This window comes from Perca flavescens, chromosome 8, assembly GCF_004354835.1.
Source record: "Perca flavescens isolate YP-PL-M2 chromosome 8, PFLA_1.0, whole genome shotgun sequence".
NCBI classification, from domain to species: domain Eukaryota; kingdom Metazoa; phylum Chordata; class Actinopteri; order Perciformes; family Percidae; genus Perca; species Perca flavescens.
In genome coordinates this window covers 23,853,399-23,872,581 of record NC_041338.1, presented here as the reverse complement: position 1 = coordinate 23,872,581, position 19,183 = coordinate 23,853,399, and the positions used below count along the sequence as shown (strand labels likewise).

At 41.1% G+C, this 19,183-nt stretch overlaps 1 protein-coding gene across 2 annotated transcripts in view; it reads left to right on the top strand.

Moving 5' to 3' along the window:
* LOC114559735 (peroxisomal membrane protein 11A) overlaps window positions 1-19,183 on the top strand; it is a 68,762-nt gene that overhangs the window by 33,620 nt on the left and 15,959 nt on the right. The window contains exons 1-4 of one of the 2 annotated variants that reach the window (XM_028584553.1): window positions 130-1,685; window positions 2,863-3,305; window positions 3,812-3,981; window positions 4,674-4,762. In XM_028584553.1, coding sequence (XP_028440354.1) covers window positions 1,633-1,685; window positions 2,863-3,305; window positions 3,812-3,981; window positions 4,674-4,762 — 755 coding nt within the window. In that variant the 5' untranslated portion in view covers window positions 130-1,632. Of the gene's footprint in view, window positions 1-129; window positions 1,686-2,862; window positions 3,306-3,811; window positions 3,982-4,673; window positions 4,763-19,183 lie in introns of those variants that run through there. The other variant, XM_028584554.1, reaches the window with a different exon arrangement.

The window sequence follows — 19,183 nt, the reverse complement described above, 5'->3', positions numbered from 1 at the left end:
CTCTCTCTCTCTCTCTCTCTCTCTCTCTCTCTCTCTCACACACACACACACACAAACGCACGCACGCACGCACACACACACATCCACAAGAGAAAGGACAAAGTAAAGAAACTATTTTACTTTCGCTTTTCAGTTCACACTCGTTCGCCATTTGTATCCTCAGAGTATCTGCCTGTATTTATCTTGCCTTTGATCTATTTTTGGTCCCAGTTGCACTCATCCAACTGGATTTTGGTAGATGCACTCTGTGTCACTGCAGCACACAGACACACACACACACTGAACAAATAGTCAGTGGTGGAAGAAGTATTTAGATAATTTTAAGTAGCAATATAGGCCTACATTATATACAACAATATAAAATTACTCCATTATATTTGAGTAAAAAGTAATTTTCCGAAAAATGAAAACCCAACCACTTTAAGTATCAAAACTAAAAGTACTTATTAGAGTGACACGCTTCAGAATGTTATTTGTATTTGTGTTACAACTAGCAATTCAATTCAATTAAATCATTGATCAATCAGCTGATTATTTTCTCAATTAACTGATTATTAGATTTTGTCTGAAAAATGTCAGAAAAATGCCCATTACAACTTCCCAGAGTCAAAAGTGACACATTAAATGTCTTGCTTTGTCCGACCAACAGTCTAAAACCCAAAGATAATCAGTTTACTATTAAATAAGAGTCTCTGGAATGAACTTGTTTTGGTGGAACATTTGCACTTTTAGTATAGTCTTGTATAGTTCATCCACAGCAATCTCCAGCAATCAGCCCCAAAACGTCCTAGTTAATAAATCTTAATCAGTCCCTGAACTAAACAGGTCTTAAACAGGTACTTCTGTTGATTTCCGCAATGGCTGTGGATTCAACTAAAGAAGCCTCACAGTCACTGATGCAGTGTTTTTTTACAATATGACTGGGAGGATGTTTCTGTCTAACTATTATCAGTATAACATTAGTCTAGTTCTGCTCCTGCAGTGACATGACAGACAAAAACATGAAGAGATCAATAACTTCGAAGTGGTCTGCAAATGTAACAACTGGGTAATGTTTTGCCATTAATTTGCTGAAAATGCCAGATTCATAATATCTACTCATGCCTTAATAACAGTCAGACATTTTAATCAACTAGTGCAGTGCCCGTTAAAAACGGGCCTGTTCGGAATAGGCCATTGCTGCTTGCAGCTTTCTTGAGAACCACTCATCCAAACAACTTCACACTCAACACTGTGCTTCTTTGGGTCCTGAGAAATACACCCGCCATGTGTCCCCTAGCACAGTATACGCGTCATTTGCTAACAATTAGCTATTTGGGACCAGGCTATTTCTGAGAACAAAAGCGTATAATTCTGAAAGTTACATCACTGATGCCTGAAATGTTTAAGTGTGCTACAATGTAACAAATCCAGTCTGTCTTTCTTCATATGTTCTTAAATGTTCTGTAGTGAGCGATGGAGAGCGAACTTTACCCAGCATGCTGTTCTGGGGGTTAACAATTAATAGGGGTCCCCTCTCAACACATGCACTACTAATAAACATGTCCCATAGATCTCAAGAGCTCACACTCAACACTGCACTTCCTTGGGTCCTCAGCAATACACCCGCCAAGTGTGAAGTCGATCAGATGAATGGTTGTCGATAAATTCTACAGACAGACAGAGACTCCTTCCATTTTGGTCAGGTATTATCTCAATCCCGTTATCACCCTCTGTAAACAAGTGGATGTTTTTAGGTAGCATAGCTGGCTTTGGGTCAGAAGACTTAAGATTTTGGATTAATGTATGACACCGTGCTTAATTATGAGATACATCTCATTAAAAGTTTAGAATATAAACCTCACTTTTCCTAAAACTGTCACTTAAACCAAGCTAGCTCAATGTCCCAAAATACCATAGATGTTTGTACATCTGAGTTGTATTCCGCTGAACTTAAATATGCACCAATCAAGAGAAGAAACTCTTCCTAGTTAAATACTTAAATAGTAGTTTGGCATTTATCTTTATTTTAAGATCAGAAAATGTATAATTTAGCTTCTCAATGAACCTGAAAAAAGCAAACTTCATTTAATGACCCTCATGGGTTAAAAATGTAGCAATGTTTACAGTTTTAAGAATAATTGTGAATCTACCCAAATGAATTATACACGTGAAATGTTTTACACCATAAAAAACATTGTGTTTAATCTGTAATCTAGTGGCAATTTTACAGCCTACAGGTTGCTAGTGCTGTGGTGTTTCTTAAAAAGTGAAAATAAAAATCTCCCAACGTAACTCAAAGCAAATTAAGTTAGAGCTTGTATCTCCTGAGAGCTTATTGGTAGATTGCATTTATGGACATTGCGTTGTGGGGCACGATGGTGAAGTCATTAAGAAGCTTACAGACGTTCTGGCAGATTAGGTTTTTCTCTTCTAATCCTGCAGATTACCACTGCACAAGCCTGCTGGCTGGGAGTGCTTTGTTGCGCCGCACAGTTTCTTTACGTTGATCATTTTTTTGTTGCTGTCATATGACTGGACTATGTAGACTAAGAAGGACACAAGCAGGAGTAAGAGGAGGTCAAAGTGCAACAGAACTGCAGAAAGTACGCAACTGCAGGCAGGACAAGGCTTTTTTGAGTGTAGAACTGTAGATGAAGCCAAGATTTAGGGATGCATTCTGAGTTGGATTTAATGAAACACAACATGAATTTTTATAAATACTGCATCATGGAGACATTTTCTTTGTTTTAACAGAGTGTAAGTAGCAGAAGTTGGTTAACAACAAAACTACTAACCTGCACCTAAGCGGAACATTGGCTTTGACGAGGAGGCTCATCTCTTTTGGAGGCTAATGCAGGTGGTGTCCATCTCTGTCTGCAGTATAATGGAGACAGAGCCATGTTGTGAAGAGCATAAAGACCCTGCAGTGGAGCGTACAGAGCCTGAGGTAAGAGAGGCCATTTCTGAGCTTGCTGACGGGGACAGTCACACTGAGCTGCCCTGTGGGCCTGCAGAGGAAGCCGAGGAGCCGAGTGTAAAAGAGCAGACTGAAACCGAGAGCTGTGCCGGAGAGAGTAAAAGCACTGAGATAAAAAAAACCTCTTATCTTGAGCAAAGTGGAGACACAGAATGCAAGGAGCGGAGGAAACTGAAGAAAACCAACAGCTGGAAGATGGTGCGATTCCAAGACCCATCAATGGAGGAAGATGTGTTGGAGAGAGACAGCTCAGCAGAGAGTCTCTTTCCAGAATATGCGATGGTGGAGTGGACTTCCTCCAGCTTTGAGGAGCTGTTCGCGGCAGACGATTGGCAGGACATTACAGGTGAGGATACTTATCAGTAACTAGTGCTTTTCATTTATTTAAAGGGGCTGTACTTGACATTCAGAACATTAATAGCCTATAGTAGCTAACACATATTTGCAATGTAAAGATATAGTGGACTAATGGTGTCCTGAGCAGAGAATGAAGTCCCACTCCCTCTGGGTGTGTTGTCATCCAAGCTTCTCAGTTTTGAAAGCCGGTCCGGCCGCGCATGCATGGTAGTGCATGTGGCCGTAAAAAAACGTACGTAGGTATTTCAATATTGGGGAATGGTCTGTTAGAGCTGTGTGGAGGCAATCCCAGCCTTGTGCTTTTTTTAGTATTTTGAATACAGTTCTTTTAGCTTTAACTTATATTTCATTTTGTATTGAAACCACAAAAGTGACAAAAATGTGACTGAGCTCCAGCTCGGCATGTTTGTGCCTGTTTCTGAGCAAGTGTTTACCAACTACCAGCAGATTAAGCCAGCTTCCTCCTGCATGACCTTCTCTTCTCTCCTCACGCAGAGGACCGGCTGTTGAGGAAGAAGGTGGTGGATTCCAAATCCCTGCACGCCCTGAGCCCCGCCTGGGGCGAGGAGGTTACTGTGAAGATGCAATGTGTCCTGGAGGACCGCACTGTGGTGGAGAAGGACGCCAGGCTTGTCTTTGTAATCGGAGAGGGAGATGTGACCCAAGTAAAAGCTTTTTACCCTTAGCTTTCTCCACTATAGAGCGCTCATATTACATCACACGTTAATTTTGACCAATAGAGACTGTAAACAAATACAGACATGCTAGCAGCTGTGTGAGGCTGAACTTAAGTACAATGGTGCCTGAGCCAAATGCTGACGTCAGCATGCTAACATTACAATGATAACATACTGATCTTAAGCAGGTATAATGTTTTCCATGTTCGCCATCTAAGTTATGGGTGTTAGCATGCTAACATATTCAAATTAGTACAAAACAGAAAGTGCAGCTGAGGCTAATGGGAATGTGGGTGGCGCTATCGGAAAAGTCTAAGGATCACTAAAAACATTTTTTATTATTTTTTGGGCTTTTTAATGGCCTTTAATTGACAGGATAGCTTGAATACAGGAAAGGGGAGAGAGAGGGGGGACGGCATTTAGCAAAGAGGCTAAGAAGCTAATCCAGGGTATCAAAAAGATGTTTCTGTTCAGAGGTCTGCACCAGTGGTCTGGACACAGTCTTGTATCTTGCCCGGTCCAGCTTTGCCAGAAACTTGGAATTCATCATCAGATCTTTTAGTCATCTTTAAGGACATTGAAATGCACAACATAAAGTTATGCTTAAATACATTTAGTGTAATTATGTAAAAAAGCTCAGTCAGTCATCTGAATGACACATTGTGTTTTGACACCTGTAGGCACTGGAGGAGTGTGTCATGTCCATGCAGAAGGGCGAGATCACATTACTGCTGGCAGATTCACTGTATGCCTATGGACTTCTGGGAAGGTAAGGATTTTCCAGTTATTGTTGTTCAATGATAAACTACTGAATCAAGGAGCATGTTGAAGCAGAAACAAGACTTAGCCAGTTATCTTTTCTATCTAAGTAGGCCTCTTGTACTACTTGTTGCTGTGGGGGCAGCCTGGTTATCCAGGGGTAGCGGGGTTAATGAACCATAAACAGGAGCAGATGGCTTCCTCCTAACACCCTTCAGAGGCAGCCTATCAATGGTGTGCTTGTAACCTCACAACCTATGAGAGGACACCACTTATATTACGGCCAATGGCTCAGGTTTACGACCTTTACACCATTAGAGAGCCAGTATAAACGCAGAGGAGATTGTGTGTCACTGATGAAAACCCATTGTTTATAGTTTAATGTTTACTTTAGATAACCTGAACATATGAGAACAAGACATTAATGTACTACAGTGATTTTATGTGATAGTGTATCCTAAACATATCAATGAAAATATTTGTCTTTTAAGGTGTGATTAGATGAAAAACGTGAAAGCAATGTGTTTAGTTTGTTCGCTGGTTGATTATGTTGTAGCAAATTACTTTCTGTAGTTCTCGCTGTTGTAAGGCTTTTAGGCAGACCGTAATTTACTGTATATTAAGGTCTTTCATAAACAGCAAAATTGTGGCCATTAAAGTGATTATATCAACTCTATGCCCATGTTAATTTAAGCCCACACCTATTAGAGTAAATTAAACATTATTAGATAGTTTTAACCTAGAGCTATGTGTGCTCTATGTTTGGACAGGACAAAATGGTGTTAATATAAAAAGCCAGAAAAAAACTGAAATAAAGAATTTACTTTTATTTTGGATGACATGTACTGTGCAGTAATAACTAACCGACCATTCAGTTACGTTTAGGACATTCTACCATTACCAGAGTAGCTGTACAGAGGAGTAATGCATAAAAACAAACATGCACCCAGAATTATCATGTGGCACTAAAAGCCTTAAAAAGGTGCAGGATACAGAGCTAGATTCATATTTTCAATCTATTTTTACAGGCTAAAAGTAAAACATTGTTGACAACATCATTTTCAAATGTGCTGAACGCTGTGTTGTGAAAGCATTTTGTTTGTGTGTGTGTGTGTGTGTGTGTGTACTATACTGTTTCAGCCTCCTGTGTGCTGTATGTGAGGTCATGTTTGTATTATGGAGCTCTGTGAAGGGGATGATGGGACATGGGGTGTGTGAGGCGAGAGCCAGGTGTCTCTGAGGTGCTGTCTAGTTTCTTGCCCTCTGTCGTGTTTGGAGAAGGAAGCAGATAAAAAGAAGGAGGCAACGGGAGGTTAGTTAATGATTGTTTTGATGCAGCTGATGGGGTTGTGTGCTGTGGAGTGAAATTTAGCTGTACTATAAGGTAGACAATCAGAGCTTCATGACAGCTCTTTAAACATGATTCAGTTACTGAGGTTGCTGGTTGCTCTCAAAGTGCTTTTCTCTAGTCACTGAAGTTAAATGCATTTGTTAAATTTGGTGTGACAAGTGGGAAAATCAGGAACATGTTATAAAACAGCATGTAACAAACTCAAATCCAAGTAAAAAAAAAAGGTAATCCAAACTTTTTGGGAAATACAAATATTTTCTTTCTTGTAGAGAGTTTGATGTGAAAATCAATACCACATTCATGTCTGTAAATTAAATATGAATCTACCGCCAGCAGCTAGCTAGCTTAGCTCAACATAAAGACTATTAATTAACATGTATCTTGTTGCCGGTTTACAATACGTTATGTGTCAGATTATTTCTAGGCTATGAGCAGTTGCCAGAGACTCCAAGAGAGAGGAGACTCAACGTAAAACAGTGAATTGTCATATTTTCACTTGGGTTTTAGTAAAGATTTAGTACTGGATGTAGCCTCATATGCCACACAGACATGAGAGTGGTAGCCTATTGTTCTTTTTATCTAACTCTTAGAAAGAATGCAAAGCGAAGCGTTTTTCACAAAAAGTCTGACTTTTCAAGACACAGAGCTCCTACCCTATCATTCATGGCATGTTGCCAGACCTGCCTGTTGAGGTCTATGGCAAAAGTTTAAAAAAAATATTTGAGCAAATAAGCTGACACAAATAAGAATCAAAAGCAGCGACAGACATGTTTCAGAATACATTTGACAGCCACAGTGTGTCTGTGCTATAAAATGATAGAGAGACAATAAGGGGAAATCTCATTAGCCTTTTCTGTTTTCTGGCAGATGCAGTGATTGAACTCGGTCAGTCTGTTGCAAACAGTGCTGCTAAGAGCACCTCACCGTTATTTATCAGAACAGTGTGCAAAGCTGGTCAGACAGTGGAGTGGACTGTAGCTCGATATGTGAGTGATGGGCTAGCTGCAGAGTCTGATGTGATCAGAGTCGCTACTCCTTAAAAAGGTGAATATGAGGATATGAAATCCCTGGAAAAGTCTGGAACCTTTACTGATTGATTACAACAGACAACCTTGTTGGGACTAGATGGACTGTTAGAAACACCGACGTGTTTCTCTGACATTAAAGCCTTTGAAATTGGAGTTGTGACGAAAACATCATGCTCACCTTTTCGAGGAACTGCAGCATATGTCAAAGCAGAAGCGATTTCTTTAAGACTGCAAGGAAAGCTCAGCTTCCCCTAAAGTGTCAAAAAAGTAATGGTCAAATATGTACTATTGTGTTAACATTTTATTTACTTAAAATGCGTTAGAACATGTTCCGCTACAGAATCCGCTACATATAGCAGGTCGACTGACTCGATTTCCTTCTCATACATTCCCGTAGCGTCACAGTGCATTTCCCTGTTGAATCCCAGCGTCCATTGACTTCAATGGGGCTGCTTTGAACAGTTTTCTTTCAGTGCTTCGAAACTAGACACTCATTGGATAAATGGTGCGATTATGTCCCACCCACGGACGCTCAGCGTCTCTGGGGGTGAATGGAGGAGTGGGCTGGCCTGGACTCCGGGCTTCTGCGTGATGATTGGAGGGTCTGTCGAAAGACTGCATCTCCTTTTGATTGACAGCGATTTTGTACTATAAAAAGTCGCCGAAGCTATTCCAGCTCAGTCCCATTGCGGATTTTACAAGTGTAGTCGAAAGATTAACTGCCAATTTTCATCATACATTTCATACAATTATACACCACATTCCTTGTTTCAGTTTAACCTAATACCCACACTCCTTCGAGTTTAATATTGTTTTGTTAGCTCATTTGTTCATTCATTCATTCATACAGTAGGCTAGGCTAGTGTTGTAGGGGTGAACTAGCCAGCTAGCAAACTGCTAATATTGTCGACCTGATTTTGGCAAAGCCACTTGAAAGTCTTCCTTACGAGGAGAAATTTTCAATCAAACAGCAGGGCAGATCAACACCTAAGATTGATTTAGTGCAAAAGATAGGGCAAAGTAACCGGTCTTTTCGGCTCTCCTGGTATGACAGAGTTAGCTGGCTGACTGGAAGTACCGTGACAAAGAAAATGTACTGCTGGCCATGCCTCTTGATGAAACGAGATATATATATATATATATATATATATATATATAGTTCAATGATACCTCACACAATAGTATACATCAAACGGGTCATTAGTTATAAAAGGAGGCGTGGCCTGAGTACATGGGCGTGGTTAAAGTATAAGGGGCGGCTCAGTATCACATGTAGACCACACATAAGTTTCATATAAATCAGATGATGTTTGTCGTATAAGGCGGATTTCCTGTTGCCAGCGGGGGGCACTATGACCAAAAGTCAATTTTGGCCTATAAATGACCTCAAGCCTGGACTCTTGTCAATCGTGAGAAATTTCGGGTAGATATGACAATGTACACTAAAGTTACAACAACTTCTTTGTTCATCGATAAATGCCCAAAATGGCCGCCACGCCCACACCATTGGACAAAACTTTTAATAACTCATCGTTAAGGTCTTGAGATGGCACAAAACAAATTTGAAGTCAATCGGATGAAATCTCTAGGAGGAGTTCCTAGAAGAAGTATAACACCTTGACTTTTAGGTCTAGTTCCTGTTGCCACTAGGGGGCGCTATTACTTTGAGTAAATATCTGTCTCTAGTTGTCCTCAGGCTTGGACTCTTATGAATCCTGAAAATGTTTGAGCTGCTTGAACAATGTACACTTGTTATTGAGGACTAGTTTAGGACTGTATTTGAGCTGATTCTTGTTTCCAACTTCGCCCCAGGTGTGTCGGTTAAAACACGGACGGAGACAACTTATCTCTTTTGACGCTTTATTACATAAAGCAACAGTACAAACATAGGCGTGGGTAGCTCTGCTATGGCTGTGTGTTTGTGTGTGGTTCTGCAAAGAAACAACACTTGAGTTACACCCACTTCCTGTTTCGTTGGCGAAACGCACAAAATGACCGCCCCACCACGGCCATGCCCTATGATGAAAAGTTTTTCTTTTAATAACTTTTCATCTTTAACGTCTTAAGATGGTACAGACCAAATTTGAAGTCGATCGGATGAATTAAAGTACAACATGTGGAAATTGCCAAAATCGCACTAATTTCGAACATTCAATTCAAAATGGCAGACTTCCTGTTGCATTAAGGGTATGGGTCCAATGAGCTTTGTTGTACTTCTTGACATGCTACATATTTGTACCAGATTTCGTGAGTCTATGTGAAACATACTGCAGGGGCTACATTTTTTATGTTTGTAGGGGATTTTAGTGAACCACTTTTGTGCGCCTATTCCCAAAACCCTTAAAATACATAAATCTGGGCGCCCGGATAGCTCAGTTGGTAGAGCGGGCGCCCATATAAAGAGGTTTACTCCTCGACACAGCAGGCCCGGGTTCGACTCCGACCTGCGGCGCTTTGCTGCATGTCATTCCCCCCTCTCTCTCCCCTTTCATGTCTCCAGCTGTCCTGTCAAAAATAAAGGCTGTGAAATGCCCCAAAAAATAATCTTAAAAAAACCAAAACGTAAATCTTCACCAGGCTTGATGCGACCGCCATTTTGGTGAGTTTTTGAGTATGTTAAGCCCCTCAAAAACGCGATTCATTTGCAGAAAAGAATTCCTTCAGTTTCAATAGGGCCTTTGCCGCTGTCGGCGCTCGGGCCCTAATAAATGGACAATTTTTATGATGTAGGCCGAAAATGAGCCCCTCTTTGAAAGACCAGCAGCCGCCACTAAGTCAAAGCTATTCCCCACTGAGACATACTACTTAGTCCAAGACACAGACTGCCTTCCCTCAGTCAGCAGGTCCTTATCAGAGAGAAGTGGAAGCTAACATCTGTTTATCTCTTGACAGGGCCAACTTTAACACTCATTAACCCCATTGGGGAATTGCCTCATCAGCCCTCCCAAAGTCAACAACATTAAGTGTCACTGGCAGCCGCTTTATTTTCTGAATTAAACTAAACTTGACAAACAAGAAACAGTTAAATGAGCCCCATTATAAACAGTACATGCATTTGTTTCTAGCTGTATTCGAAACACAATACAACACATTTAAAGACTTCTTCAGTGTGAAATTGTGCGCTGTGAGGTTACATTGGCCGGCTGTCAACAAACATAAACAGAAGCTTAAATCCCGGAGCTGACCGTGAAGGTGTTGGTACTCTTGGTACAAATGAAAACTATCTCAGTGTCACATGTTGAAGTGGAGTTAATTAGACCACTGGGATGTGACATGGTTAAATGAATAATCCAAGTCCAGATGGACAATGTCAGCCAGTTAATCTTTCTACTGTTGCTTTAACGTGTCACCAGGGGTTTGTGTGATATCTATGATTAGTACTGAAGTTCAAGTTCATTTATATAGAGATTTATCAACAAAACAGCCTGTACAAAAGTACTTTATACACACAGAAGCACACATGTATCTTATACAATCGGGACACAAAGATAGTCATCAACAGTATGAAATGTGTTTTTGTTCATTTCTTTGGAAAGGAAAGCCAAGGCTATATTCAGCGTAAATCATCCACAAATTACTTATTGGTAAATTGGCACAAACATAGTGAAAAGGTAAAGCAGGGTAAAAAACAGTCACCATTGTACACTAGGGTATAAAAATATGTGAATCAGGCAAATTGCTTTACATTCTCCATTATGTGCCAAAAGAAAAGGCCCAACTTTTTAGACTTGATTGTCAGATAATTGACATGATCTCTGTGTTGTGGGTCTGGAAAAAAACCTCAGATGACGCAAAATGAAGATTTTTGCATCATCTGAGGCTTTTTTTCCCAGAGGCAAAAGACTACAGTCTGTATTAGGAGCCACTTCCGCATAGCCCAAAGGGGGTTGGACTGACGGCTTTTTCCGGAGAGATTGCCGAGGAAAAAACGAGTGTCAGCCATCTTGAATCCTCGCTTAGCTTCTCAGCAGGAGCAGAAACTGTTCATCCCGACGAAAATTTTAGAACAACAATTATGTGCATTCAAACTACCACACACGTGTACCACCGGGATACATTGGAGCACATCGGAGAATATGCAGGACACTTTATTACGGACGCAATACTCCACACACTACGCAAGCTTTGCCTGCACGGAGACCAGCGGTGGTGCTCGATTCCTGTGGCCGGTGAGGAGACCTCATCAGTGGGGAGCGTTGAACGAGTGTGCCGGTGGAAAGATAACGCTAGCCGGCCACCTGTTCACCAATCCTGCTTGCAAGTGTCCGCTCATTAAACAAACTGGACTGCATCCAACTTCAACGAAACTCCCAACGCGAGTCCAGAGACTGCTGTGCTGTGTTTTTGTTGTTGTGGAAATATTGCCGTGGACAATACAGCCTGCTGTCACCGGGTAAGACTACTAGTGGAGGTGGGCTGTGTTACCCCGCACTGCCTGTTGCAGAAATGGAGTGATTTGTATCCAACTAACTGCTAACTTAGTTATTGGCTTGGGAGTGGCCTCATACAGCAGCAAAGCAAGTGCATTCTGGGATTTGGTGTCTTTCATCCATATAAGCTAAACACACACTTTCTGGCTTATCTCGGCCTAGAAGGCACCAATTTCAATTTTCTTTTCACATTTCTACTACATAAGTGACCCAATTTAAAGATATATTCAGCTTTCCAGCGGTGAAATTTCCCTTTAAACACAAGTATTTTGAATTTGATTCAACAATAAAAAGTGCAAGGAGCTGAGGGTCAGATTAATAGGAATTTTTAACATTCGGACTGCTGTTGAGCAGCAGGATTCTGCACTGGACCTGAATACAGGAAACACCTGTCCAGGATATGTAAAGAATATAAGTTTTGCAGTAGTTAGGCTTTGGTGATGTTAGTGCTTGAACAATTTTATTCCAGGTCAGATGTTCGAAGGAAGTACCTCAATTTGGTTGTAATTCTATGTTGGAAAATACTATTTAACAGCTGAATGTATTTATCTGACTGATGTAGAGAACTCTGAAATATCACAGTAATGTAGCATGTAATTCAGGTCGTCAGATACAACATCATTGTAAAAGTGATGTGCAAATATCCAGAAAAATCGATTGTCATTCAGACATCATCATACATGTTATCAGTGTGGTCAGCTCAGATTAGTTGCTGGATTTTAGTGGGACATATATTGTTATAAAACAAATTTTATTACATTTCTTTTCCTTGTAGTAGCATCGACAGAAAGAACTGTACAGGACCCAGAATTGAACCCTGGTGCACCCCACATAATACAGATAATAAAGGACTTTGTCAGCGTCTGTGAACCAACAGTTTACATGCAGATAGAGTGAACCACAACATGCAATAGTATAGTAGATAATCACATACTAAACAAATACCCTTTAATGGAACAGTAGAAACACTGTGGAGACACACCAGATTGCTATCATTGTCAGTTTCTGAGGGGAGAAAAACAAACAAGTCCTACTGTGGGAGGAGAGAGATGAATCTCCCTCTCTTTGACCCCAGGCGAGGTGGGCCTGATGGCTGTTGGAGCCTTGATTACACCAGGCTTACTGATCTGGCACTACAGTGGCAGGTTGGAACAAGTTAAGTGAGCCTTTAATTCATGGGAAAGTACTTTAACGCTTGGCTCGATGATTGATGGTTATTGCGTAATATTCATCATGTGTTCGTAGGCTGTGCAGTTTAATGGGATCTTGTGTTTTTTTGTTTTGTCAGACTGCCAAGCAGTCATAGTGTAGCAAGTAAATTATGGACAGTGTCTGATGTTTAGAATAGTGTAGGTGTAAATACATCAAGGTGTGTGATGGGTTTTGTGATGTGTTTGAATGAAGACTAAAGTCTCCTGTGACAGCACCCACCTGTCACTCAAAGCGGCACACCCTTAAGTGACCATAAAACCATCTCCCACCAGAAACATGTTTATTTCTGCTTTAAAGCTATGTAATATATTTTGTTGAGCTGTGTACTTACATCATCCCAAATGTTTCCAACAGTGTTCAAACCCAGTGAAATCTGTCATTTAAATCAATGCCACAGAATGTGTCACTTGGTCGCCTGTCAATTCCGTCATATAACCTTTGACCCTAGTTACTCTAACTTCCTTCAAAACACAGGAAACACCAGATGGTCAGAGAGTAACTGTAAATCATACAATGTCAAAGAATTTTACTCAGTAGCAGTAATACAGCATTTTTTCTGCCACACAGCATCTTTTTTTAATTACATGCCCCTTTGCAATTCAGTAATAGGCTACAGTAGAGACCTAATTTATTGATATGATATTTCAATATTGATCCAACTTACTACAATGTGCTACGTTGACCAGTGACTCATGCTAATGCTTGGTAATGGTGACTAAACAGTACCGTAATGTTATGAGGTTGTATCAGTGTTCAGTACCCTCCATAAAGTTTTTTTTTGTTTTGACCATGGTTAACAGCGCTGTGCTACCCCACCATTAAGTTCACCACGTAACGTTAGCTATATAGGTAGACGACTAATCTAATGCTAATTTAGCCAGCTGGCATGTCTGCATCACTCCCTGCCGCTAAGAGACTTCAGTTGGGATGAGAGCAGACCACAGCCCCGGGCACACATCTACAATTAGCCCCCAGCCAGCTAGCAGCCAGCCACTACAGCAACACGAACCCAGCTAGCACACACTCCAGCGCCAGGGGGTGCTAACACCGCTAACGGCAATAACAGAAAGTTTAATGACCCATCAGGGAACAGACCATATCATACGCCAGGTGCTGGCACGACATCGAGCCACAGCAGAGGCCATCCAGACATCTTAGGTCCGCCCCGGAGATACCGCACTCCACCCCCATACCCACCGGGGAAGTAAGTCTTCCAGCGCTGGGAAGTAATGTTAAAACAAACCCTTTCCCCGTGCTAAAAACATACGAGAGGGGACACAGACCTGAAAAATATTGTGATATTGGGGTTTTAGCTCCTCGCTAATGTTGGCTTTCTTGCTTGCTAACTGTTCAGCTACCACTACAAATAGAATCAAGAAAAAACTAATTTTGTGGGGAAAACTGCAGGATCTTCATTGGAATGACCGGAATAAACATTGAACACAATTTTAGATTAAGAGAGATAGATTAACTCGTCTGTGAACAGATGCATTTTGATCGGCAATGGTGGTTAACAATGAAGAAAACAACTCCCATGATCCCACACAACTTCACAATGTCATCAAAAGTCTGTGTTTACATTAGGCCCCCACAAACGGTATGTCCGAAATCAGATCTGCTAGAATGATCAACGTAGTTAGGTTTAGGCATGAGGAGTGGGGATTGGTTAGGATTAGGGTAAGAAGGGTAAGCCAATCAAAAGGCAGAATAAGGCGAGCCATTTGGCACGTTCTTTGATGTCTCGCAGATCCCACAATTAGTACTCAGCCTTTCTGCTGATTTTATCCAGTGGCCACTGGCGGTATTGCAACTACACAGACCCAGAAAGGCCCCAAAGACAACCATTGTAAAAGAGATGTCTGTATAATTTCTGCCAGGACACCTCCAACTGCAAACAAGGTCAGTTATGACTTGAATTTTGAATCCATGCCGAGAAAAGCGATTTTAAAAACTTGTGACGTCACCACAATGTAGCCGAGTGGGAACTCACGGCCAGTGGGTCAAACACTACTGCGCATATTCAGTGGACAAGAAACTAAACCCAGAATAACTTTTTTTGGCAGATGCGCCACTGAGCAACTCTCATAGCAATAAACTGGGCTCTGCCATTAACGTTGCATCCAGGTCTACACATACACAAACATATATCCATGGTTTACATCCATTGTTTTGATTGAGAGACCCCTAGTGGCACAAAATTACATGTCGTACGTTGAAACCTATAGTGCATAGTTTCTGTCGCCCCCATGATGAATTCCAAATAATGACAACAAAACTGTCGGCGCGTCCACATGATACAAGCCTTACGTGATCGCGCACGCACCCCCACCCCTTCTCCGTGCAGTTGCTAGTAGCCAAGGAGGACACAGAGGATTAAAAAAAACATGATGGACTCTTTGAAAGAGGTAATTATCTTCACTCGAGCTTCTGTGCGGGAAAGTCACCGGATGACACAATCTTCTGAACATAACCATACTGACAAATACAGAGACAGTTTTGTAGAGCTGATAGTCTTAGTTAGCTTTGTAGCAACTCATTTGGCAATGGCTTGAATGTAACGGACGTTTAATCACACTAAGGCTTTAACATGGGGGTCTATGGAAATTTACTCACTTTTGGAGCCAGCCTCAAGTGGCCATTCGAGGAACTGCAGGTGTTTGCACTTCCACATTGGCTTAATTTTTCAGCACCGGATGTTGCTGCTTGTGCTAAACACAAAGTATGGCTGATGTGAATGCTATTAGTTTTGCAGGTATGATACCCAAAGTTATCTAGTAGTCATAGATACAGAACTGTCAACCTCATTGTGGTGCTAGAGGAAAAGTCAGAGGATCACGAAAGCCAGTAGGATTCATCCTCTGGGAACCAGAATGTCTTCACAAATGTCAATGATACACTTCTCATATGGTTGTTGAGATAAATTAGACTGGATCAAAGAGATGAACCGACTGACCGACAGAGTTTTCTAGCATGGCTAAAAAACTTGATTGACCGTTTGTTTCAGGAAGCAGACGAGGTAAAAAAAAAAGTCAGCAATTGGATTGGCTATTTAAAATCAGAATGCTGGCACACTAACTTGTTTTTTATGTAACGATTATGTCAGACAGTGTTTTCATCCACTGAAATGTTGTCGGTTCAAAATTATGTGGATCATGTCACAGTTAATTAGACCTGCGGAACATCCAGCCTTTATCAATACTAACTGTTGAATAAAACATTTGATTAGAGTCGGTGTGTATGTGTTATGTTTGACGCACAATATCAAATATTTATTCAGAACTAATAGGAAACATGCATTGACCAGTGAAACGTATTCTTGGTGTGCTCAAGGGGAATCTTTGTTGACACTTGAAGATGTGGCAAGCGGGGAAGCCTCTCCCTGTGGCCCCTGAGGCACGCCCATATCCAGAGGGGTTAGCTGAAAAAGGTTACAGTAACATTTCTCAGAGCAGAAAGGCACGCAGACCGAGACATTCACACAGCAAACTGGTGCAATGAGAAAGTGTCAAGCCAGAAATGTAATCAATGGAATCAAGTCTAATGATGAGTGAGGATGTTTGTAGGTGTAGCCGCCTTTGAAAGAAAGAAATTATTTTTTTTTGTTTGACAGAAGGTTGAGCATTAGGTCCATTTCTGATTAGTGTGTGTGTTCTTCCTCTTCTTACAAACCAAATCTCTTTTCCTATCACCTAATGAATCTAATGAACTGGCAGTTCTGCTTTTCATTACATGGAGCACTTGCCAGTAGACAGGTACAGTGACTCGCCTGCCACAGAGTTGTACGGCTGTCTGTCACATTTATGCACACTCCTCCCCTGTCTCCAGATGCATGTTGTCCACACATAAAAATCTGTGAGGTGGTGTTCCTCTCTATGCTGGAGGTAGTGTGACTCACTCTGCCAAACCACCTGGGTCAAATGAATAATGTGACCTTTGAGAACTGTGGAAAACACAATGATGAACCTTAACCGGTCTTCTCCACATTGGTACAAAATGACTATTTAGAGTAACTGACACCAGTGTGAAGAAGTTTCTTTGTTTTACTGTTTGTCATCAATTTAATTCAAAACACTATGTGTTTCCCCCCAGGGGCAATTTGAAGTGATTCATCAGACCAAGTAACAAGTTAGTTCAGACTGTAGTTTTGGGCTCTGTGTGTCTCTTTCCCGGCACAGACCTAGCAGGCTGACAAGAAACCACACCCAGACCTCACGCTCCAGGAGCAAGCCAGCAAGCGCCGACAGCTGTAGCACACTCCAGATAAGATCAGGCTTGGCTCTCAATCTGCATGCACTCTCTTGTTTGTCACTGCCATCTTTGAAGCTTCATTGAAAGCTAAAAAGAAATCATATGAATTAAATCTGATTAGAATAGACACTTTTTTTTTTTTTACCTCTGAAAACTAGATTGTGGATTGTTTTGGTGCCGCAGCAGTATTTTGCCCTCAAACCAGTGTTTGAACTGTGCATGTCCCTTATCTAATCTCCCTGGATGTTTACCTTTTTCCCCCTACCGCTAGCAGGCTTATCTCACTCATCGACACAGCCTCAGTTGTGATATCTACTTCTGCTTTCCGTGGTCAAGGGGGTATTTAGTAGGATAGTAAATCTTCCCAACTGTAATGTTCTTTTATTGAATTTTAGGTAGATGTAGTAGTGTAGTAGTAGTGTGTCATAATTGAAACTCATCATTCATTTATTTTTGTCCCCATTTTCTCCCACTTTGGAATGTCAAATTTGCTTTTGCACTGCAGTCCTTGCCACAGCGCCACTAGTGGCGAGTACCTTAACTTAAAAGTATCGATACCACTATGTTAAAATACTATTACTATTAAAAGTCCTGCAATCAAAAGTACAATACTGCTATCAGCAAAATGTTCCAAGTGTCAAACCTAAAAGTACTTGTCAGAGTAATATAATTATATTGTTATATTATTGGCTAAATATTCCACCACTGGTTAAAATGCACCAATAAGCAATCTTGTGTCTCGGCTGTGATAAATGGAAACCTTCTGAACCACGTAATATCCTCATTTAAAATTGTTACTCTCTGTTTTGCTACATATTAATGCCTACCTATATGTCTCTTTGTAGCTTTGCTTATTTAAAGCTAATGTACTTGCACTTACTACTTGTTGTCTCGAGTTTGAACTTTCACAGTTAAAAGCACTTAATTGTAAGTCGCTTTGGATAAAAGCGTCAGCTAAATGACATGTAATGTAATACTATGATGACTTTTTTTTTTTTTTTTAGATTATTTTTTGGGTCTTTTACCTTTATTATAGAGTGACAGTGAATAGACATGAAAGGGCGAGAGAGATGGGGGATGACACGCAGCAAAGGGCAGAAGGCCAGATTTGAACCCACGCCGCTGCTGGACTCAACCAACATGGGGCAAACGCTCTTACTGGGTGAGCTAGAGGCCGCCCCGACTTTTTTCTTTTTCTTATCCGGCTTCCTTAATCCTCATCTCTGCTGCATGCTAAAATAGTTGTTGGTACCCAAAATGTAGACAAGACTTCCCTCTTAAGACGTTTCTCACTGTTAAAATAAATATTACTTTACAAAAACGGATCATCTGTTATCTTGCCAGAATCCATATCAGAAAGTTTGAGATATATATACCTGCTGTCCTACTCTCACCTCTGATATGTAACTCTCAGGACTTGGTGTCCAAACTTGCCGTGTGTACTGGAACACTGACAACATTGGCACATCACCTCTCGTCCACTGTGTCACCAGGTGCGCTTTGTTGTATAACCACGATGTTACGACAGTCTGTTTTCTAAAGCGTGGCATGCAAAGAGGGACACACGTGAGATGGCACTTCAGCCCCACCAGCACAATACACATAGCCAGAGTGGGATGGGAGAGAGAGATTAGTGGCATGACAGGAAATAGATTGCTGCACAGAACTGGTTTTAAAATGTGCTCTTGTATGCAAGCCAGTATGCACTGTCCTGTGTTATATTAGCTGGTTGTGTCTGACTTGAAGATATATCTAAATTAAAATATAAAAGCGCTCCATGAAAATAAAGATTTTGATTACTTGAAAACCTTCACCGTGTTAAGGGTCCGAAACCCCCTGATACCGTTTTTGACATTCATAGTTCTCAGAGAATGTCTCCTACAGACTTCGGTGATCACATGAATTTTCCTCTAGCGCCACTATGAGGTTGAAATTGTTGGCTTTTAGTTAAATGTCTAAACAAATTGCTGGATGGATTGCCCTAAAATTTGGTGTCCAACATACTTTGATCTAGCGCCATCATCAGGTCCAATATTGTAGGTTATGGCCAAATACCTGCAGAACTAATGACCTTTCCATTGGCATCATCTGTACTTTGTGTTAAGTTTGGATGCTAACACGTTAACTAAGATGGTGATCCTGGTAAACATTGCTTAGCAACA